Source organism: Eucalyptus grandis, chromosome 6 (assembly GCF_016545825.1).
Source record: "Eucalyptus grandis isolate ANBG69807.140 chromosome 6, ASM1654582v1, whole genome shotgun sequence".
Lineage (NCBI taxonomy): Eukaryota > Viridiplantae > Streptophyta > Magnoliopsida > Myrtales > Myrtaceae > Eucalyptus > Eucalyptus grandis.
This window is the reverse complement of record NC_052617.1, coordinates 49,210,727-49,235,709: the sequence shown is the minus strand read 5'-3', so window position 1 is coordinate 49,235,709 and position 24,983 is coordinate 49,210,727. Positions and strand designations below refer to the sequence as shown.

Genomic DNA, 24,983 nt, shown 5'->3' with positions numbered 1-24,983 from the left:
CGGGTTGTTGTATCTAGAGAATTATGATGTTTCTAAGGGCTGTTATTATTGTTACTGTTTGAGGAATTTTGGGTCGTTGGACTGGAAATTAAGGACTGAAACGTTGTTCTTGATTAGAGTTGATTAAAGTAGATTCTGGATTTTGTGTGGCCATTGCCGGTGGGATATGGGTGTTGGGTTCTAACCAGGTCGACAACCCATGAACCCCAAGCACTGTGAGTGACTCCCTTGGGCTAAGTTCTGGTCACGAGTATTGAGGATAGTGGTGATTGAGGGGGTAGTAGTATCGAAGGGGAAATTGCCAAGTATTAAATTATTTCATTTTCTTTTGGGCGTGGAGGAAGGCTGGTTTAGTTCCATTAAGTTTAATTGAAAATGAAACTTGTGTGTGGTCTAGAACTCGTGATTTTGGTGCGTTCTTGAGTTAAGATTTGCACGTGGTTGGAGTGTTGCAATTTAGTTTGCAATTCAATATGGATTCCTAGAACTAGACTTACCGGACCCTCTCGATTTGTAAATTTTATAGCTTTTGCTGTGGAAGATTCTAAGTGAGTGAAAATGTACTATGACTACTCCTAGATGTTGGGTAAGTGTGTTGAGATGCTACATGATGAATTTGTAGTAAAACAAACGGTTTGATTGAGCTGGAAATGAAGTGAAAAGCATTAGATGTTTTCTGTCTTAAAGGAACATGGATAGAAAATCGTTTATATTGTGTCGCTTTAATTTCTAGAGATGAATATGAGGAATAGAACCATTTGACTAAAGATAACATCCATTAGATTTAGTTTAACTCATAGTTATAGCTATATGAATACAAGAATGTGTAGATAGAAGCAATTTATTTTACAATTCTTGAAGTACAAACAAATCAAGTGAAATCAATGTATATGGGATCCAGGAGTGTTACACTAAAGTTGCGCAATCTCAAGTGTGGTCAGCTGATGCCAGTAGCCAATTATGGCCTCGCCAACGGCTTGAATTGTCTTTAGTCCAGTCGCATGAGGTGGGGATATTTTTGGAATTAAAGTTGAACAAGGACAAAGTTGGAAAGAAAAAAAATGTATTTGCATTTTGGATATGCAACATTTCAAAGCACCCCTAAACTTGTATTAGACTAAAGGCCTTTGGAAATGTCATTGTATTTCTTCAAAACTCTTCAAAAAAATTGTCCAACGCCATTTGCATTTGCACAATGGACATTGGAGCCCCAAATGGCTTTGGCAATACTAAACCAAATGCATCCCTATATATATCCACGGAGAAAATATGTTGTAAAGTGTCATAACTTTTATACAGTACTTACTTTCCAGAAAAACATTCACCACGAGTGCACCAATTTTAATGTCTCATTGAATTTTTCGATACTTGAATTATCAATTGAGAAGTTATGGCACCAAATAAAAAAAAAAAACACCCTATGAACATTATGGCACCTATGGTTTTGTCTTCTCTTTGTCCATGAACAAGGCAAACTACCCTAACAGCTAATATCCTTAAGGAATAATAGTACAAATGATCCATGAACTTTGGTTCAATATACAATGTGATCTTTGAAATTTTAATTTATGCAACGTGGTCTTTGAATTGGCTATTATGTTATCCCTATATTTTTAATTTGTTAAAAGTGGCCTGTGAATTACCAACAAATATTCAGTGTAATCCCTAAATTATATGAAAATGTTTAGAAATGCAAGGACCATATTGAACATGAGATCAAAGTTTATGGACCACATTAAACAAATGAAAAGTTTATAGACGATATTGGATCAAAATTGAAAGATCATATCAAACAAATTAAAAGTTTAGCGTCAACATTGCATATTGAACTAAAATTTACGAGTCATTTATCTCATTTTCCATCCTCAAATCAATCCACATAAATCATACAGTGACAGGGACGACCCAACTTGTGTAGAGAATTGGGCTTTGCTAATCCCTACACACCACAAATGTTCTCAGCTTTGTTGTATTTTGACGCTTTCTCCAGTACCAAAGTCGAGCTGCCAACTTGGCCCAAGTCACTGGTTGGGCTCCATGCCACACTGTACGACCCACCAACTGTTGATCTTTCCAACCTATCAATGGAATTTATAAACGTTACATAAGTATTGCTGCTTGCGTGGCTCCACCTTAAAAAACAAAAAATAAATTATGGAAAAGCTTAGTCGTCATGAAAGGACACGTGCGTGCGCATTCGGCGCACAGGTGCGCATGGCACAAGTTCGATTCTCACAGCAACAAGTGCAATGACTTCAGTTTTAAGCCATTCACCCGAGTTTTGCCTCATCTCTTGTCTAATCTATAAAGTTATCAGAAAATTTCATCGGCTCATGATTCACATGCCTATGATGGACTTCCTTGTTATTACAACAGCAGCAATTGCAACAATTATAGCAATATCAACAATATTTTCTCTCTAAAATTTTGAAAACGGAAAAAAGTATATTAAGTCTCCAAGAATCATATAATATTAACTTAATATATCACTATTCTATAGTTAATAGTGTTTCAAGTAATTTATGTTAGGTTAATGAAAGTTAAATCTCAAACGTTACCAGAAAATTTGAATGTAAAAGTAATATCAAATACACATTATCGTCGGACATGACTAAACGATCTCTATCATCAAGAAACCTTCTCGCTTATTTAACCCTAGCAACGAGACGCAATGCCTGCATGCGCGAAATTGGGTAGTTCCATAAGGATGTAGATGAAATGGGAAGTCACAGGAGATGCTCCCATTAGATCTCTATTCTTTTTAATTTGGGCAAATATTTTCTTGCCTGTTGTTGGGGGCACTATGGAAAGAAACACTTGGGAATTCTCCCTATTCAAGTGCAAGAAAAAAGTGCAAGAACATTTTTTTTCTAAACATAAGTAAATAAAACTTAAATTATACATTCTATTGATCTGCTTATGAATTCCAAAGTAAGCTTTGTTTTCTTATATTACTAAGCCAACTCCAAATCTATATATCTATTAAAAGAAAAGGCTCTTCTAGCTGCATAACGAGAACAATTTATCTCTACTAACTTTTTTTCCCTGGACTCCAACGGGAATTGACTTGCTATCATTAAAATGTCCATGTCTAATCGAAGGGTCCCCACTGAGCCATGTCAACACCACAAGCAGGTTTCATTTGAGCAGCAATTGGTCGCCATGATCGGCTAAACCAGACTTTCGATAGTTTTCCCTCTTTGGCCAAGACTACCTAAGCGGAAGATTGAATAACAAAACCTTGTCAGGCCAAAGGCAACCCCAGAAACTCCTGAACCTTCACATCCCAAAATTCAGTAATTAAGACTAAATTGATGGTTTGAAGTGCTGAACATTGAATAGAAGCTATGAGACATTGACACATGTCCTAGAAACAAATTTCTAGATCAAGTCGGCAAGTCACGTTGCAAGCAATTAAAAGGAAGAGAAATGGAAATCGAAGATCTCCGGGTGAAAAGCGTGCTGCCCTCTAGAGATTTTTGTCATGTCAACATCATTTAATTAACTTTACTTAATCACGAATTTAGGAATCTGGAGGACCAATAGTATGATGGTCCAGCATCTACCAACAGATAATAACAACTTCCGTGATTAAATCTACTTTTGTTACAAGAGGAAGGTTAGACTTTTCGATTAGGGTTTGGTTAATCAATGATTCCACTTGTGTAAAAGTGGTGGTACCTCTAGAAGTCGGCTATTTATTGTCAATTTCCCTTTGGTTCAACAAATAATGTGACTCTTAGGGGAGGCATTGTATAACCCTTTTCAACAAAGTTTTAGGTCAAGTGGTATTGCTGCCAAGGTAGACATGAGGTTCAACAATTAGTAAATCAAGATTTGATTTAATGCTTGAAGAGGGGCGTAAATGAAATTTGGATTTCTTAACGGCTTTGAGGAATCATGGCTGGTCCATGCTCTTGTGGATGTACGCAAGAGCTACAGATAGGGATACATGATCCCGTTTAAGCTGTGGGTTTCTTGTCCACCTTGAAAAGGACTTACGGGACTTTAAAATGTAGTTTGGCAAATCAGTTAGAATGTCATTTTGTTCCATCGCTTAGCTCCTACCCAAAGTTCTAGAAGGTCAATAACATTTGCTTATCGACAACGTGCAGAATTAGGATCGTCCATAAAGATGGAATAGTCAGGATATGTGACGGTTGAGCCGGACACCATCTGACCGCTATATCTATAAAAATAAAAATAAAAATAAAGGAATGACCTAATTACAAATGCACCTGAACTAAACTTTAGAAATTTTTGGATAAAAATTGTTTGGGGGTGATTTTACGTTTTAATTATTTTATGGTGAAATACTTGAAATGATTCAAAATAGTCGGATATTCATATATTGTTGCTTTAATCTTAAAGTAAACAATATTTTGTGTTTTCGCTAGAAAAGCAACGATCTATTATTTACTTAAAAAGATAAGGAATCTTACGTATAAATAAATCCAGCCATAAGTTCTATGAACATTAAGCTCCGGAAATTGTAAGGATGTGAAAGTATATTGATGCAGGTAAGATTCTCTATTATCTTCATTTGGTTAGCATACTCGCGTGAAGCGTCATCTTGGACTTTTCAAAAATTACTTAGGCTCTGTTTCCTTGAAGAAAAACTATTTTTAAGAAATTATTTTTTGATTTTCCAGTATTTGGATAACAAAAATAATCAATATACTGCAAACATTTTCTATAGATTGAAAACAACAAACTTATAGTGGAGGAAAATGGTTTTTCCTTCTGCTAAGGAGGAAATCACTTTTCTCTAAACTACTAAACAAATGTAAACTAACAATTTTCTTTAAAAATGATTTTCATGGAAAATATTTTCTTCTGTCATGAAATTTTCAATGAAACAAACTTAAAGTTAATTGGATTTGTTACTTCTTTAGTCTCCATTTGTTTCGAGAAAAAAAAAATCTGAAAAATATTTTCCTTATTTTTGGCGTTCGGATCTTTAAGGAATTGAGTCAATAAAAATATTTTCCTCCTTTCTTCTCTTCCCTTTTCAATAAGCATTTTCATGCTAAGGACCACGGGTCTACGGGATATTGCAGGGCAAAGTTCACTTAAAAGCCGACTACAAAAAATAATTAAGATATGTTGTTATTTTATCAGAATAAAATAAAGACTAAAAAAAATCAAACTAGCAATAAAATTCTAATTGATTCTAATATTATGAATCTAAAAACTAAAACTAAACAGATCCAATAAAAAATAATTATATTTTAAATGTGCTTCGGTAAACTTACATTTCTATCCCTATTATTCTGGGAATTCATTTTTCGGCCTCACAATTTATTTGGTTATAATTCTAATTCTTGCACTATTTTCCAGTGACCATTCGAGTCTTTCCGTCGAATTCCAATAAAAGTTGGTCGAAATTTGTTGAATTAGCTTAGGCTATTAACACATGATTATAAAAATTAGACTTTTAGTCAAAGCACCTTTTTGGAATATTCAAATACAATCATGTAATTTTTTTTTCAAAGATATTAGCCTTTGTACCACACTACATGTAACACATCATATAAATGTGTATAGGTGTTAATATTGACTTCATTAGCAGTAATTGAAAGAATTTTGGCCTCCCCACTACATGAACAAGTCCTCGCATTCTATGTGACAACAGACCTGTTCGTACAGCTAGATTGGAAGAATCCCCGCAAACTGTCTAAAATATTTTGCAGAGGGTAAACTTGTGGCTAGAGACTTCCAAGTTATCCATCTTTTTCTAAGATTAATCGTAAGTATGCCTATATGGATTACTACTGAAAGTGAGGATGTTTGTTTTGCAAGAAAACATTTTTTCTCATTTTTTGGTGTTTGATTCACTTAGAAAAATGAGTTAATAGAAAATCCATACTTAAATTCATAAAAATGATTTCCTCTTTTTAAGATTAGAAATTATTTCCAAAAAAAAAAAAGATTAGGTTTCAACGCTTAGATTCGAAACTCTATACTTTGACACAAAAACCCCAACATTAACTCACGGAGTTCAAGATAAGGTCTCTAGTGCCTGGGCTTGGATCCATTGAGTCTAGACCGGTGACACCATTGCCCATGCATAGATCCCCGGTGCTTGTGCTTGAGCCCCTAATGCCTATTCCCGAGGCCATCGAGGTTGGCTTCGAAACCCCAATGCCGATGTCATGGCACCGAGGCTCAAGTCCACAAAGGCCAAGCGCAGGATCCCAATACACAAGCTCAAATCCCTGAGACCCAAGCTTGAGTCTACAAAGGTTGTACCTAAGTCAACAAAAGTTGTGCCCGAGTCCATCGAGGCTGGCCTCAGGACCTAAGTGCTCGTACCAAAATCTCCACATGCCTCAATTGGGGTCCATCATGGCCAGACTAGAGGGTTTAGTGCCCATATCCAGTTCCCTAGCTACCCATGCAAGTTACTAGTGTCTAAATAGTGTACATATTTAGGAAAATCAAATTAGAAATTTTATACCAAATAATGAAAAATATTTTTCAATTCATTTTCAGGTTTTAATCATATACTAGAAAATAGTGTTACTTTATTAAAAATAACTTCTTAGAAAACATTTTTCCGCGATATAAATGAAGCCTTAATGGGACTGTCAATCTAGGCACACTTACAAACATGTTAATTTTAACATTTTTTATAATATCTTATATGCAAATGTAATGTTTGAAAAGTAATATAGAGATTATTTTTGCAAGTAAAACAAAGTACGGGGCCTAATTCCTAAAAATACATATACTAAACTATCAATTTATTTTAGGGGCTTGTACGCAAAGGCGTAGTGAGCCAATCGAAAGTGTTGACTCAATAATTTCTGTCGAATTTTGTGGAAATGACTTAAGTTGTCGTTAGAGAATAGTATAAGGACTAGAATTTAAATCAAACAAAACATGAAGTGAACTCCAAAAGTTCAGGGACCAAAAGTAGAATTCTCCATTTATTTTGTTATGCGCTCCCTTACTTCCCGGACAAGACAGTACTTAGTTGTTACTTAAGGACAATACTTCGATGTATATATTTACAAATTGTGCGTGCCCATGGCAAAAGAGAAATAGTTGATTTTTGTATTTTACTCGAATGAATAAGTACAAGCAATGGTGGTCTTTTATAGAGACCCCAAATTGATAGGAAAAGACAGATACAAGATTTACGCAATATCCCCCGTATATGTGAGATTCGATGAATTGCGGAAAATATATAACTACATGGCAACATATATACAACATGACAAACTATACGTGTTATCTAACATCCACCTCAAACACAAGATAGTTGTAGGGAAGCCAACTGAAGTTTGGATTATAGCCTATGAGAGAGGCCTAGATGATCGGCTTTACTAAAGATGCCGGCAATTTGATTCATGGGACAAATACAAAGAAAGAGGGAGAGTGCCACATAAGATACTTTATTTAATGAAATGACAATCATTATCAATGTGCTTTGTTCTTTCATGAATGACATCATCATAAGCAATTTCTGTAGACATCATTGGGTGCAGCCTTAACCTCTGAGCACCGTCTCTCGCCGTCGACCTCCACCGCACCACGCCAGTGTGCCGCCGCCAATGATGGGCGCCCCCTCTCTATCCTATTTCGGGGTTCTTGATCATCTCTCTCGGCCACCCACAACACACAAAAGCTCGGCGCCGCCATAGCACCACCTCTCGACCGCCCATTGCGCAGGATCTTATCCTGGCGTTGACGGTGGAACCAAGTTCTTCGAGGATTGACGGGACGACGATGCACGATGGCGGTTTTGGCTAAAGTAGGGTGATTAGAATTTAGGGTTAGGATTTTTCCACGAGGGGATCTACTAGGAGTTTTGGGGAATTTAGATTTATGACAGGGACAGTATGGAAAAAGAAAGTGGCAAATCTTCAAAATACCTTGAGGTTGTTAATTGATGTGAAATGTAGTTTGGTGCCCCACACGAACACTCAAACTACAAGATGATTTTTCAAATAAATACGGCGGTGTACATCAACCCATTAAAGCCTAATTCACTTGTCCATTTAATTCATTCAACCCCTAGATGTGTCAAAAGAACCTTAGTTTCTCATTAACTAAGGGGAAAATTTGACAAAGTCCTAGTTCACGCAACTTATTAAGAAAATTCGCCTGGCATCTCTCATTACATTTTTGAAGTGATTGGGTATATTTTTAACTCTACCTTTGATTGCTTCTCACAAATATTTCAGATTTTACCCAGTTGCATACACAACCCTTCGATCCCCCCTTTCTCTTTTTCTCTCTCTCTCTCTCCCCCAAAAAAGTAAAAAATAAAATGACTTTTTTTCTGCACGAATACATGACATGTAAATGTAAATGTTTCCCCTTTTTCAGTTAACTAAACATATGATGCGAAGTAAGATAAAGGAAATAAATCGATTGTGTATGTCACCAATAATAAGAGAAATGAGAAATTCCAAAAATCTTTTCTACTTTCTCTTGATAAAAGCTTTGCACCTTGCAATCTAGAATCTTACATCTTACAATGTAAACCATTAATCTTACATCTTACAATGTAAACCATTAAGAAGAGATTGAGAATTAAAAGCTTGGAGGTGGAAAAAGTAAAATTATGATTGAAATTTTCTGATGAAAAGTGAGCATGTTGAGCAGTCCAAATTAGAAACCATCCAGATCAAACCGATTGATTTGATCCGGTTCTAGGAGAGATCGTTTCGATTATCAGTTCCAAGGAGGAATCGGATTAGACACAAACTAAAATGGATCTTTTTTTTTATATAAAATATATTTTTAAATTTCTTTAAAATAACAATAAAACGTAAAAATAGTAACGGTTCCATGAGACCGTCCAGTCCAATCCAATCTCTGGTCTCAAAAACTAGGAATCAGTTTTCCCAATTCAATTCTTGGTTTCTAGGTGGAACTAGACTAGAACTAGTCATTACTGGAACTAGTCATTTCTAATGAAAGTATTGGGCATCTTACAAGTAGAAATTACAAAAGGGCAAAATTCATCATCTTCATAAAAATCTTGTCAACAAATATAATAAATTATATAAAAATGGTACTACCATATCTTTGAGAAATTTTTAAAATTGAGAGTTATTTAGTTATTGGAGAACAAACTTTGGCAATACGTATTTAATAAACTTAACAAGCACCCTAAAACTCTCTTTTAACATTTTCCCTTTTTATAAATTCTTTTTTCCAAATAATTAGTAGCTTTTTTTTTTCAAAAAAAAATTAAGAACTTTTCTTCCCTGGGGGATGTGTCGCCAAGACGACCAATGCGGTCACACCACCACAGCTTTTTTCATTACCAAGGTCAACGCTCACCACCATGAACTCCAAAACAAACCTCGAGAATTAACTCAGTTGCAGACCACGCTTGCTCCGCCATTTTCTTTTCGAACCTCTCGTTCATCAATACCTCGCACCGCTCTGCAAATTATTAGGCACCCATCAAACCCACCATTAAGGAACGCTCTCGAGTTCCCCCCATCTCACGTTTAACTACATACTTTAACAACTGACCTGAAAGTAATTTTCATCAGAACCCTGATATCAATGCAACGATGGACAGAATCGGACAGAGAACAGAAAACCAAGCAGCAGCGCATATGCAGAGGATGAGAAGGAGAAGCTGGGAAGAAGACGAAGAGAATTTGGAGTGGAACACATGGTTACAACACCCGTCTTCTCAAACCCTAGAAAAAAAAAAGAAACAGCACAGATGGAAAGAAAATGAAAAAGAAAATACACAAACTCCTTCGAAGTTCAATCTAAGGTTCATAGTTTTCTTTTCCTCCAGAACTATATCATCAATACACAGAAGCAGCATATGAATATATAAATATATAAATATATATATGTGACTAGAGCGAAGACTCCAAGGTGATCTGCTCAAGCATCGTGTACCCTAGCTGCGAAAGTGCCGAGAAATTCAGGGTACTGGAGCACATCCACATCCAACGGAACCGCAGCGGGAACCCCGACGAGATCGTCGCTGTCGCCGCCGCCGCCGCCGCACGAATAGGTCTGCAGGTGCAGGCTAGTGAGGCCGTTCAAGCCCTGCATCTGGTCGCGAGGCGAAGTGACGGCGCCGGGGCCGTGCGGGCCGTCGTTCCAGAGCTGACCCTTCGCTTGATCCGAGCTCTTCTTCTTCCTGGGGAAGAACCCTTGGATGACTTCCTCCAAGAGGCCCGACTCGGGAGATTCTTCAAGGAAGAAGCCGCACGGGTCGTCGTCCTCGTTTTGTTCGGCCGAAGCTTGTGGCTTCTGATACTCATTTGGGACGTGGAGACTCGGAGGCTGAGCGAAAGAAGTCAGAGACGGCAGTTGCGGCGGCGGCGGCGGTGGGTAAAGAGGAGCGGTGTTGGGAGGGTTGAGAATGTCGCGGAGGAAAAGGGAGACGTCCAGAGAGGCAGCGTTCCTCGGCGGCTGCGCCACGGGAGATGCGGCGAGGACTGTTCCCCTAGTGGTTATGCCGGCTAAGTCTCGAGAGTAGGGTTTAGGAGGGAAGGGGACCGGGTTATGGAGGAAGTGGTGGTGGTGGTGGTGGTCAGAGAGAGGCGGCGGGTTGGTCGGGTAAACGAAGTTGGTGCGGGCCTTGACACCGCGCATGGCCCGGGCGGCGCAGTCGTAGGCGCAGGCCGCCTCCTCGGCCGTGTCGAAGGTGCCGAGCCACCGCCGCTCCTTCGACTGCGGGTCTCGTATCTCCGCCGCGTACCGCCCCACGGGCGCCGCCTCACGCCCCGGTACCTCATCGTCACGCCCGACCCACCTCCCCTCCGCCGCCGTCCCTCAGGGCCCTCTTGCCGCTGTTGGCGAGGGCGGGGGTGGGGGCGGGGTGGGTGGTTTCTTGTGGAGAGAACCGTGAGGTGGGTTGGGAGCGAGGGTGTTGAATTGGGTGTGTTCTTGATCCATGTCTGCCAGAAAATTGATGAGAGAGAGAGAAAGGTAGAGAGGGTTTGGAGGCACCTGAGGAATTGGATTGGGATGAGTGTGTATTTATAGAGGGAATGGAATGGAATGGAATGGAATGGGAGAACATTGGAGATTGTTGGGGTCCTAGGAAAGTGATTGATACAGTGCCATTCGAGTTTCGTGCGCCTTCTGATCTCGAGAGTTGGTATTCTTTGTACTTGCATTATCTTCATATGATTCAATTCGTTAGTATAGAAACGTAAAAGCTTTATTTGAGTTTCTTATGTGTTCTAATGTCGACGGTAGTTTATTTTTTGTACCCGCATAATTCCGATATGATTTATTTTATTAATATAGAAATGTAAAAACTTAATTGGATGTGTTCTTTTTTATTGATGCGAGATTAAAATGTAACCAATCAAACTATCATGGCTTTTGTGTATTCGGAGAAAATAGATTACAAAACGGGAGCAATTTTCTTGATTTGTTCTATTCTCATAAGTCACCAGAACATGATTTCCAAAGGGAATTCAAATCATCTATCTATTTTTTTTTAATAATGTTGAGTTATAAAATTCAAGTGATCATTTCCTTTGATTCTTATTTTTTTTTTAAAATACTGAATTTATCATGTTCATATACAAAAAAACACAAATATTTTAAAAGTATCTTAACGTGATTGATGACTTCATCGCTAGTATTGTTAATAAACCATTTCATATTCATGTATACGCAATTTCCTTGTTCTCGATAAGTAGTTGAAAAATTTTACTAGATTCTTGAGATCGTAAAATGAATGAATAATAAATTCGAAACGCACCAAGTGGCTTGAAGTCTCTCAAAGCACCTTCATGCTCCCCCATATCAAGAAGGTCATAGAAATGGGAATAGCTGAAAAAGTGAAAAGCATGATCTTGAAATACGAATCAAATCCAAGAAACCCAAAGACCGAAAATTTTCTCTACGTAGTTGTTAGGTAACAAGGGTTACTAGGGCAGCATGGTAGAACCCAGGAAAAGATTCAGGATTTGCACTTGTCCACATCTGCTCCATCCAACCCCTTTGTGCCCTAACTCCATTCTTTGCTGTCGCGTTTGTCAATGTCAAATACAGTGGATTTCGATGGGTTTATTATGAACATTTAGATTTTAGGTCATTCAGACGACACGTCTTATTTCATTTTATTTTATCTCATTATATTATATTATATTATATTTCTTGAGGTCATGTCACAATCCACATGTAAATCTTGATGATGGGGGTTTTACTATGTCCCCGCGCTGTGGCGATCCTCAACTTGTGTGGTTCGGCACCGCCAGCTCAGAGGGGCAATTATTCCGCCAGTAATTGTCTTCTTCGACTATTTCCAAAGAGCAATGACGTGAACCCGATTAATGCTGAACATCAAATTGGTAGAGCACGGGGGGCAGATTTTCTTCTTTCTTTTCCCTTCCTTTTCTTTTTCCCCTTCTTTCTTTTCGCTTTCTTGATGATGGAGAAATCGACATTTTCTTTAAAATAAACAATCGCTTCGTTGGTAATAATGCCCTACTTTTCGACACCCTTTTGTCCCGCAGAGAAAAAGTCGAAAAGGGGGGTCATCTGCAACTGGTCTGCATCTTCACGTCTCCATCACACACATGCAATGAAAAGAAGTCGGGATTTTCGGACAAGAAAATGAAGCTGTTTCCTTCTTCTCTCCGATGGACCTTTTTTACAGTTTTTCTCCCTGTTTTCTTTATTTATTTTGCTTTAATTTTCCAAGGGCTTCTTTCTGGGAAGATGGGGAGAGAGAGAGAGGCAGTGTGGTCAGAGGAGGATTATCATTCAGAATGATTACACTGGCGGCGCTCAGAAGTTGTTCCTCCGTCTTTGGGTTTTGTCATCGTTCCTCCTTTCCTTTTCGACTTCCTCTTGTTTGACTATTATCTCACTTACCTTTATTTCTCATGGTGCTTCATTTATGCTGGAGCGCAAAAATTACCCATGATTTCACTTCGTTTAAACCCATACGATTTTATTGTCCAAAAAAAAAAAAAAAAAAAAACCCATACGATTTTTTCTTCGAAAGTTTATGCTGGTAAACTTTAGTATTTGGTGCAGGCTGTAAAACATGAGAAAGTTTCTACATACAGGATTTTCTATGACAAATACATGTTGAATAAGCCTGATAATGTCGAATGTATATATCACCTAATTGAAGCGTGTTACATTTGCAATTCACTTGAAAATTTGAACTAAATTTTCCAGCTTTCTAGGTATGATATTTGTATTGCCAGTAGAATGATTCAGTTATGACAAATCTTTTTTCGCAAAGCCCAAGTACATAAAACTAAACAGTAAATAGAGTTATTATATAGACCATTGTGTTTATCGTATTTTTCCTCGCGTTTTTTATATGATAAATGTTGTCATTTTAACATTTCTATGGAGTTATTTAAGTCAATAATAAAGGTTAGGTATTCAAGAACCATGTGGTTAAATGTCACATGGATTTGTCTCATGTAGGGTTTATATAGGTTGTGAGATGCAGGGGAGGGGGGGTTTATTAGGCTATGTTGGTGAGTTAATAGTCACGTGGACTTGTCTCTCTAGGGTATACATAGGTTGTGAGATTTTGGGGTTTATAAGGTCATGTTGGCTGGTTGTTGGTGTTCAGTAGAACAATTTTACAGTACTAAAGAAAATAGGCGAACTCCCACTTGTATATAATTCCACTTAGCTTCATAGTTGCCTCAGCTATGATCATTCAGTCATAATGGGCAGTAAATAGAAATTCTAGGGTTTCCAAAGAGCTTACGAATTATTTACACACTTTTATTTATTTATAAAAACTAATACGATTTGACACGTTTTGATTCATCTCAAATAAAAATGAATCACGTAGGTTACAAAGGAAAGATTTCTTATTTTCACTCGAATCATAAAGAAACATGAAGACGTGGTACTTGAAAGATTATCTTGGTGAAAATCACACCAAACTTTGTATCAGCCTCTCGTTGTGCATTTAGGCTCCGTACCATTTTCCTGCTTTTGTTTAACATAGGCCAAGGAGGGTGATAACCAGCCACTGAGGTTAACACTTTGAGGCATTACAATATGATTCATGCTTTATATAGTTGTAATGGCTAAACTCGACTTCCAGATGGATTGGCATTGTTCAGATAATTAGTTCAAAAGAAAATATTTTTTTTTAGGGTTTACTTCACCCTGCGCTGTATCACCAACCCACATGACACATATTAGTGTCCAGTGCCCGTAGTTTTTTTAGGGCCATTCCGCAGACCTGCGAAGCATCAAAACTAATAAACGATCAGAGCAATATCACTTCCTAGATGACATATAACCTCTTGATCACTTCATGTCACACCTAGAAAATACGACAACAATTGCTAGACAAAAACTCAGCATGTTAGTCGTACTCACAGCAAAGGAGGTGCAGTATTCTCCCCCATTAGTAAGTCCAGGTTTTCCGATTTTGATATGTGCTTCTTATAAAAGCTGGAAAAGTTCTAGCAAAGACCAGGACTCAGTCCATAAAAATTGATGAATTTGTGAGAGAAGAGCTCTTAAGTTCCTGTCCTTTCTCCTGGGCTGCTTCAGATTGTACACAGAACTAAATTTATATCTCCAGTTATTTGCGTAAGGGTTAATATAAAAAAATACCATAAATTGGTAGACTTATGACAAACTTACTTCAAATTAATTTTTTGATTACCAAAAATCCTATATTAACACACCGATGACATATACTAATATGAATGTTCATGTGAACTTATCGTATCAATTAAGTTATTATGTTTCATTCAACTTAATAATTTCATAGTAAAATTTCACATAAATTAATAGATCACAAGTGTACAAGTTCAAAATTTTTAGTGACTCAAAAATTAGTTTGGATAAATTTATTACAAGACATCAATTTGGGATTTTTCGTGATATAAACTCTTTATGTAATTGCACCTACCCACGCATGGCTGCTTGGTGGGGGCGTCCCTCCCTGAACCAAACCCCCCCAGGTATGCTCCGGGATTTAAGTGAGGGGCTCCGGTGGTAGATTACTAGACCAGTCTCCTCCGAGTTATAGTCGGTGCTATATTCTCGTAAGGTGAGCTAAGTCGGATTCTTGGTATCAAAAAAAAAAAAAAACTCTTTATGTAATTGCATAGTTCTTTTCATGCAAGCCACCTTAGTCACCATCGATGTGGATAGCTGAGAACCATCTAAATCAAATCACGATGAAGTGGCTTGTGTTCAAATTCGCTTGAGCCCCTGAACTATCACCGTCTTATACATGCTGAACCCCAAATGTTAATCCTTTCATTTTTTTAATCTCCAGACTCGCACGTTCTTATGTGTGAAATTTTAATATTTCAAATAAGCCCCTGAACTTTCACTTTGTTACACGTAAAACCCTAATTTTTTTTAATCCTTGCACTTTACTCTCCCAAACTTACAAATTATGATATCATTTTTCACCATCAAATTTTCCCGTTAAAATATGCAATGCATACAATTCTTAAACTACAACGAAGGATCAATTTGCAGAGTTCATCCTTAAAAAAGAAAAAAAAAATCTATATTGTAATGATCATGTTCAACTACTGCGGATTTTAACGAGGAAAAATTTGACAGTGTTATAATAGCTGAAAGAATTTACTAGTTCGAGAAAGTAAAGCATGATGATTTAAAGTATACGGTTTAATATGTAAAAGGGTGAGGGTTCATAGAGATAAAGTCGAATGAAATGAAATCTAACTTTCAACATGGAAGACAATGAGATGAGCATATAGAAGTAAAGTGACATGATCCTCAAAGGATGTCGCACGATTCCTACCTTTGGTGATGTAACTTAATATCACATCTTAACCCCTTTTAGTTACCTTGCCATCTGATTGGACGGGCATTTTTTCAAGCAAATTGAAAGGTCAACTAGATCCGATCCGGAACATTTTGGGCTTGGGTTTGGATTTAATCCCGCCATAATAGTTCATTCTTGATTATAATCAACATCTATGATGGATGCATTTGCGATTTACATGAAGTCGTTGTGTTGGGAATGTGAATCATTGAAGAGAAAAAGATACGGAATAAGACCCACAAATTCAAAATCCTAAAGGGAAAAATCATGAAAATGTACTAGAATAATTTGAGTAACAAAGATAAGTGCGGACTATAAAATGACTATTACTATTTCTATTCATTGTTAAGGAATAAAGAGCATGATCACTTGACATGGTTCTCACAAGCAAAGGACCGATACGGCACGCATAAAACATCTACCTCTTTGAAAGCCCATATATATATTCAAATTTTAGAGAGAAATCCTGATCAACAAACCTTAAAGAAGTTGTAATGTGTTAAATTATGTAAAATCCATTCATTACAATCACATTAGTAAAAAGAAAATGATATATCGATTTTTCAATTAGTTCACCAATGCTAGTTGGTCTTGAGCTTTCAAATCTTATAAAGGATTATCGCTTATTCTTGGAGTGCAACTTTATCATCCATCTTGAGTAGGTGGGGGACCTTGGCGATGGGATGTGAGCTAGTCTCCCTCGAGGTATAAGGGCCTAGCCTTTTGATGCCATCTAGGCACGGGGGCCCGTGGTGGAGTCCTCGATTACCAAAAAAAAAAAAAACAAATTATCATCTTGAGTGCAATGGCACGATTAATATGGGCAGTAGCACTAAATCGGAGAAGCGGTATCGTTACCATGTACCGACCCCATCTCCGAATCCTGTTTTATGGACCGTTGGATCTACATCACTCAACAATCCAACACCAGTAAGAAAAATAATAATCCCTTGGCCCCCTTCCCTACTATCTCTCCTCTACCTCCGCTTGCGCCACGGTCGCCGTTCCTCACCGCCTTCATCTTTGGCAAGACAAGATATAGAGAGGATTGTGAGAAAAAATGAGCGAGAGGGAGAGAGAATAATTGATTGAGTAATTGAAAATTAACAAAAGCTCCATTTATTTCGTAGAAAATGAATGATTTATAAAATATTTTCTTTAAAAATGATTACTTTTATTACTCATAAAAATAAATAAACATATATTTTTATCAATCATGAAAATATTTAGACCCGATTGCCAAGTAGGTCCAGGTAAGCTCATGCTGGGTTAAGTATAAGGGATAACAATATTAGCCCTTCTTAAGTCCAAGATTTCAAGTACGTCTTCTAACAAAATAACAAAAGGGAAATTGCCTAGTCAGTCTTGAACCTCTTATATATATGTCATTTCAATTTTAATTATTTTAATTTTGCCAATCTAATTCTCAACTTTTGGGAAAAAAATTTCAATAGAGTTGTTCCGATCAATTCGTTCCGAATATTGCCATTCCTTCGTGAAATGATAAGTTCACGCTACGTCGCAAGAACGAACCCTTATCCCCAGCTCGTGCCTTCAACATTCGCTACCCTCACGGCACCTATGAATGGACCGAGTAATTTCGGGCCAAATCAGAAAATTCCGCGGCAGCAGAGAGGTGACGCCCTTCCGATCACTTCACGAAGACGACAAAACGGATCGCAAAGGATACAGGAACCTTTCGGGGCGATCCCGTCTGATGCGACCGAGAAAGTGCTAATGCGATGAAAGAGTGAAGGACACGAGCGACGGAATGCTCCTAGTCCTGCGTTAAAAGACGACTTAATGAAAAGGGTGGTGGTGGTGGTGGCGGTGGGGTTGCGTTGGCGGCTATCTCAGAGAGCATGTTTCTCTTAATCAATTGACTCCTGAGAGTCTTGTCCCCCCCTCCTGACCTCCATTGATGTCTACCCTCCAGTCTTCCTTCTCCACTCCATGCAATCTCTGCAAATCCATCAGACTCCTCTTTCTGAAACCTCGACAGCCAGGAACTAAAGCCTACAACCTACGACCACCCTTTTCTACTTCTACTTCTCCTTTCCCTTTTATCCTCTTTTCTGCATAAAAAATGGTTTTGATTTATGCGGAAAAGATTAAATCAAATCAATAGCATTTGGTTCGAGAGAAACTTCATGACGTTTTTTTGTATTTGCGGAGGATGAAGAACGGAAATGGGATGACGCGTGGTTTTCGAATTAACGAGAAAATGATGATGGCTGATCGACTTTGGTTTTGATTAGTTCTCTAGACAATTGGATAATAAAAGAAAACGTCAGTTTTCCGAATTTTCGATGTGTGTTTTCCTTATATGTTCTTATTATGTTGAGAAGGAAAATTGGATTTCGTAATGGGTTTTCTATTAATATATAGCCGATTATTGAATTTCCAATACCCAAAAGAATCTAGTCGAGTTAGAAGTTGGATTTCCTATTTAATTTGCGAATTTTCTAGACAATTGCGTTTAGATGGCAATGTTAGAGCTCTTCTCGCCCTTAAGATTAATGAGCACATCGACGGTTTTTTCCCCTCTTCACTATTTCATCTCTTTATTGCAATTCATAATTGATCAAAAATAATTTTGGTTTTTTTTATGTGTAAAAGTTATACAAGATTAAAATGGTGTAAGAACTAAATGTACTCGAGACATAAAGAATTTTATTTAAAACAAAATGAAATACCATCTAATATTCATACATGATGGACTAGTCTCTTCGTTAAAAAGGGATGCAGCCACACGTTAGTTGATGCTTAGTACGTTTATCAGTGAATAATCGAATCGGTTCGACCTGAGAACCAGACCAAATACCCAAGTGGCCAATTCTAGTGTCAAATCGGTCTTATAATGCAACTAGAGATAATGGAACCTACGACCTCCGGTTTGTAGTAGACACACAAGATCAGTGCACTAACAAGACTTCGCTAGTTGTAAGATAAAACTCTTTTTGTAATATCAATTATGTGATTTTTACAAAACAAGTAGAATTGGGAATCGGCCTGTAAATCACTAGTATGGTTCCAGGTTAGTTTCTAGTATAATCGAGAATGGTTCCCGATTACAATTTTTGAAAATCAAGGCCTATAGGTTAAGATCCAAAATCTAGTCTGAGAAGCAACTTGCCCTGGAATGATCACCGTCAGTACATCCCTTTAGAATCATTTTTCCCTCCATGCTTAAACGGTTTGAGGGCTCTAACAATTTGCCAGAGTTTTGAGGATTTAATGCACTTTCTATTTTGCCAGAAGGATTCATTGCATATGAGTCTCCTGATTTAACAATTGTCCCAGACTTAGGGTTGCGTTTCAATACTCTTGTTATCATCTCAAATTACGGGTGAAAAAAGAGATGATTCTCTATAAACTAATCAAGCTAGACCCTGTTGCCTTGTTTTGGAACTTGTCAGTTTGAACTAGAATCTGAACTACATAGGCTGTTAACAGGTTTAGCCACCCATTTTTTTCTTATGGATTGAATGAACAATAATCATTTAGCCATTAAATAAGAAACATTAGCTCCCAATTGACTTTAATTTAGGGGAACAATCGAGTTGACTCACGAAATTACATCTAATCTAGAAAATTAGAGCAGATGCTGCCAATGTAAAGAAACTTTCCTCGGGTGACCTTTCCCGCATTTGATTTGACAATGGCAATTGCCCAATTTCTCATTGACCATTATTGGTCGCTTATGTATATTTTTCGTATGACTTCCGTTATAATTTTTCATTAAATCCTTATACGAAGTTGAAAAAAGTGAAAATGATATAAATGGTCTTTGAACTTTGACCTAAAGTGAAATATTGTCCATAAACTTTTAATTTATTTAATATGATTCTCAAATTTTAACCCAATGTGCAATATTGTTTCTAGAATTTTTAATTTAGTTCAATGTGGTCCCCGATTTTTGTATATGTCTAATTTATATGAAGATATTCAATGTGGTTCCTAAAGTTGAATAAATGAAACAATAATATTGGTTATTTTCATGTAATCTACGGACTAGATTGAATGTTTACCAAAAGTTCGAGAATCATACTAAACAAATTAAAAGTTCAAAAACGACATTACACATTGAGTTAAAATTCAATAATTAAACTAGATAAATTAAAAATTCAGAGATAATATTACAATTTGGTTAAAATTTGAAGACCGAACTGCACAAATTAAAAATTTAATGACAGGTCAAAATTTAGGAACTATTAATGTAATTATTTCTTGAAAAAAAAAAAGTCCAAGGCAAGATCCGGTTGGAAAAAGGATCTACCTATTGGATCTAAACCTAGTCCTTATCCAATAAAAGTAAATAATGGACAGAGTGCATGTGAGAAAGGTAAGAAAATCAAAAGGCTGAAGTAGTCAACATGCCGACAACTTAATGTCCAGCAAACATTTCGAAAACATCGACTGCACCATCCATCGGACTCGACATCGGACATATCCAAACATCGTGTCAATGCTAATTCCTTGTTAGTATCTCAATTAATGAGATTGGCTTTGTATTGAGAAATAGACTTATGTAATTGACTCGGTACACATCAATCTAGTTAGAGTCCCCAAGTTTTTCTTATAAGTATGAAATTTTTTTATGTTTTAGGCCATCATTTAGGTTATGATTAGCGCCTTATTTTATCCATAAAATTAATTTGGGATACCTTATGGGCTCAAGGCTTACTTAACACAGGCTTTCATGTCATTAAAGATATCGGTGTTTGACCTATCGATAATGCAACATATACATGTGCTGAATCAGATGCACAACTTAAGTTTGACTTCCCTATTATCTAGTGCAAATTATCTTGTAGATTTCATTAACAAGTGCCTTTAGGGAATCTGTTAAAAACTATAAATAAATAAAAAAGAATCGTCCTTTTCAATGTACCGTCTCTCGTGTTATATGCAATTAATGTGTTGGACACAACAATTTCTTCATATTAAGTGTGGTTATTGAGACCCTAGTCTTATATATGGACCATTCGCATGAATTTTGAATGATGTCTTATGTGATATGTGAAGTTGTTACGACATTTAAAGAGTCAAATTTACCTAGTTAAGGCGAGACTCATTCGGTCTTGAAGAAAGGAAAAAAGCATACTCTATCATTGCGTTGGTGACGAAATCGTGTGTTAATAGAATTCAAACATGAAAAAACGTTGTTTCCTCACCGAATGTAAATCTTTCATTAAACTGCATACACGATCCTATGCCAATTCTTTCCTTGGGATATAGCAATATAAAGTGTTTGTACAATATATGTAGTCGTTATGTCGTAATTGTGCGGTGAAGTCCTATAACTTATGTTCACCTTACGGCAAAGCTAGCTTTGGGATTGACGTTTTAACATTGGATGCATTATGGATATCGTATAACTCGACAAGACGTCTCAAACGAGTGACCTTTCGCCCTGAAGAAAGTCATGCTCGGTTTCTAATTGTCATTGGCTAACACAAATTTATGACTACTAAGGCCATCGGCAAGCCCTCTTAATAGAGTTCAATGACACTATCTATTGATGCTTTCAATCGTGCCCTGGTGTACTCCACCGCACAAAATAATTTCACAAATCATACCCCCAAAAGCATCTCTCTCTCCCCTCAACCCACAGAGTTTGCCCTACGCCGCCGCCGCGTCTACCTCTGTCTCACCTCGGCCACACCTATCAGACCCATTGCTGGCGGCTGAACATCATCGAACCGCCACAGCAACCCCCATCATCAGCTCCTCCCTTGCGGAGCATCGAGCTCAAGAATCCCACCGGAGGCCATCGCCGACCTCGTAGAACGTCGGATCTACGGCCATCGAGAGCGGGCCAAGCCCTAGATCTCGCACGCCCGAGTGCACGACAAGAGTACTAACGAACGAGCGCCACCTTAACGAGTAGAAGCCACGGCATGTGACCAGACTTAGTCCATACTAAAAATAACAAAAAGAGCGAACACCAAAGGGATCCGTGAGAAAACTAGGAAGTCCTCGGATATGCTCTCTCGCATGGATCTAGATAAATTGCTTTCATACGGATTGCACGGTCAGGATGCTGCCTCCCGCAATCCACCAGCAGTCCAGCGCCACGCGTGTCTGGTGTCTCTTGTTCTTATACACGCGCACCTTCACATTCCTTGCCGTCTCAGTGGAGCCAGACTTTGCTCCTCATGCGGTACAGGGCTAGGCTACACATTCCCCTGTAGAGCAGTTGACCTTCTTCACAAGAGGAAATACAATAAATAATAATCGGTTCGTGTAACGAACGATTCTGATGCCACTTATGAAGGATAATCCATCCCAATAACTACAGGAATTATAAGTCTTTTTATATCATGATGCAAAATTATTAATATAAAATGGACTTTCTGGTTGTGAGATAGTTCGAACTTTGTAATTATTTTAACGACAAAATGCGGTTGGATGGAAACATAGAACTTTGGAATATGATTATTAGAATATGAGTTCGAGACCAATATTATATTCTCTTTGCAGTTCTAATTTTTGTGAAGGGTCATATGTAATACTAAGATAGGAATAAGGTCATGGTCTAAAGTTATAAATGCGGAACACATTTAAAAGAGTGTGGAATATCATTGAATAAGCTAACTTCGTCAACTAATCTTAATATCCTCAACACGGTTCTTTGAGATTAACTACCGTGGAGAAATCAAACTACTTTATTAGATAAAGGTACGAACTATTTCGATTAATAGAAACCTATTCGATATTGACTCGGAGTTGATAAGAAATCAATCCATGCCTAAGAAGTAAGGGAATAGGTAGTCTCATTCATTCGCTAGCGCTTATGGGTATGCTCTATTGACCTTTACAGCTTCCGATCTTTACAATCATGGAACACTTTTCACTATATTTCATTATAAAAAAATCAGTCAAACAACGGTTGCATATAATATGAAAAAAAAATTATTCCGAAAATGACAAACTCCTTTTTCTTTTTTATCAAGAGTGCACTTGATAATAAGACTCAACTTAATGCACGCAAGTAAATACATTGATATATATATATATATATATGTGTGTGTATATATATATGTTTAAGGTGAGTTTTATGTATGTAAATTTTTTTGTGGTTCCTTTTTTTTGTGTTTAATCTAAGAGAGGCAAAAGGCCATGGGAACGGGGGAAGCGGGAAAGCTTTGTGCCGCCGAATCAGAAAGTCAGCGTTGGGGGCGCGAACTCCGAAAACGACAGACCTTCCCCTGCGTTTCTTGCCTCCTCCCCTCTCTGAATCTCGAGGGAAGATCCGATTGTCGGCATTTAAATTCCCTTCCCCATCGCCATCAATGCCTCCATTCCTCCTACTCCCTCCCTTCCCCATCAAATCAATCTTTTTTCTCCCTTTTTTCTTCCCCCCTTTTTTTTTAAAAAACCCTGTTAAAAAAAAAAATTTTAAAAAACAAATCTAATTAGACCAAAAGCCTAATTGAATTCACTACTTATTTTTTTATTCAGATCTAAAGGTCAAAGTTTTCAACATTTGTTTGAATATTCACGCGATATCAACGCTTTCTTTTTTCTTTTCGAAATTTAGATGATTTTAAGTTTTGCAGGAGCGCTTCTTGTGACTCCTACTTAAAGCTTAAAAAGGAAAAATCGGAACCTTGGTCGAGTACGTTAAAGAAATCGTCTTTCATTTTTACAAGTATTAACTATAGATAAAGCAAGATAAAAATTCTCAATTCACTCGTCAAATAAATCCACTTTACAAGGAAACTTCATTGATTGGGTAGAACTTGTTGAATAAGAAACACGAGGAAACATTGAATTCTTTAATATATGGAGTTTTCTCCCAAAAAAAGAATATCTTATGAATGTTTTGAAATAGTTACATTTATCAAGTGGAATTAATAAATGCTTCACCGCAATTATTAACGGTAAAAAAGAAGCAAGAATAAAGCCATATATTTCCTTATGTAATCGCTTGATAAAAATTCTCAATTCACTCATCAAATAGATCCACTTTACATGAAAACTTCATTGACAGGTTGGTAGAACTTGCTGAATAAGAAACACAAGGAAATGTTGAATTCTTTAATATATGGAGTTTTCTCCCAAAAAAAAAAGAATATCTTATGAATGTTTTAAAATAGTTACATTATCAAGTGGAATTAATCAAAAATGTTTTTTTTTTTTCAAAGTCAAAGCAATTGTTAACACTTAAAAAAGAAAAAAACAAGTACCTTATTCTAAGGTAGTTCAACCAACGTCACATTTAATTTAGCGAGTGAACTGAAATGTTTTCTCTATCATCAAAGTATCATAAAAATTCATATTTAATTTATCAAGTTTACACTTTTTATTTCGTTTTTCACTAGAACACACAATTTTTTGTAAAGTAAAAAATAGGTACTTTAATTTTTTTCTTTGGGGTAAAATTAGACTAGAACTATCATCATGTGAGGTAACTAATTGTACGGATAAGAAATCCAATCGCAAGAGGTGCGTGGGTGATCGTGACGATAAGACATGTTCCTATAAAGCCTTATTCCCCGATCGCCTCGAGAAACGAGGGACCTTAGATCCTTGCTCTGAGGCATGGATTTGGATTTTGCTTTTCTGTCTCGTGGTACAAATATATATGGCCGTGAACATTTCTCAGTTTGTATAAAGGAAAAGCTGACCTATTTTTTTGGTTTTTCCATTAAGGACCCCCTTTTTTTTTTCTTTTTAAAAAGTAATTGTAAAGCTAACTTTAAAATCTGGTGTCTACGTATGAAATTAGCAATGTACCCTCGACGTATAATGTTATCTTGACTAGGGAGGATGAGGGAACGTTTTTTCTTTGCAACCATATGCGTCTAATGAAGAGAAAAAAAAGAGGAGAAGAGATAAGACACAAACAGTTCATGAACTTTGATTCAATGTGTAATTTGGTCTCTGAACTTTTAATTTGTTTAATGCGATTGTTGAACTTTAGCCTATTATGCAAAGAGATTCATGAACTTTTGATTTATTTAATATAATCCTTGAATCATATGAAAATATTCAATATAGTGCTTCAATTAATTCAAGAATAGTGACTACATTTAATATTTCCATACAATTCAAGGATCGTATTAAACATATATAAAAAGTTTATAGATCATATTATACATCAGGCTAAAGTTTAGAGACTATATTAAACGAATTAAAAGTCTATGGATATTGAGCGAAAGTCTTGAATAATTTATGTCATTTTCACAAAGAGGAAAGTAACGAGTGAACACTTGTCATTTTT

The 24,983-nt window shown here is 37.0% G+C and overlaps 1 protein-coding gene across 1 annotated transcript; it reads right to left on the bottom strand.

Moving 5' to 3' along the window:
- Positions 1-9,867: 9,867 nt before the first annotated feature.
- On the bottom strand, positions 9,868-10,587 carry LOC104417010. Its single transcript, XM_010028335.3, has one exon. It carries the CDS (start codon positions 10,585-10,587, stop codon positions 9,868-9,870), a length of 720 nt encoding a protein of 239 aa, XP_010026637.2.
- Positions 10,588-24,983: the final 14,396 nt, after the last annotated feature.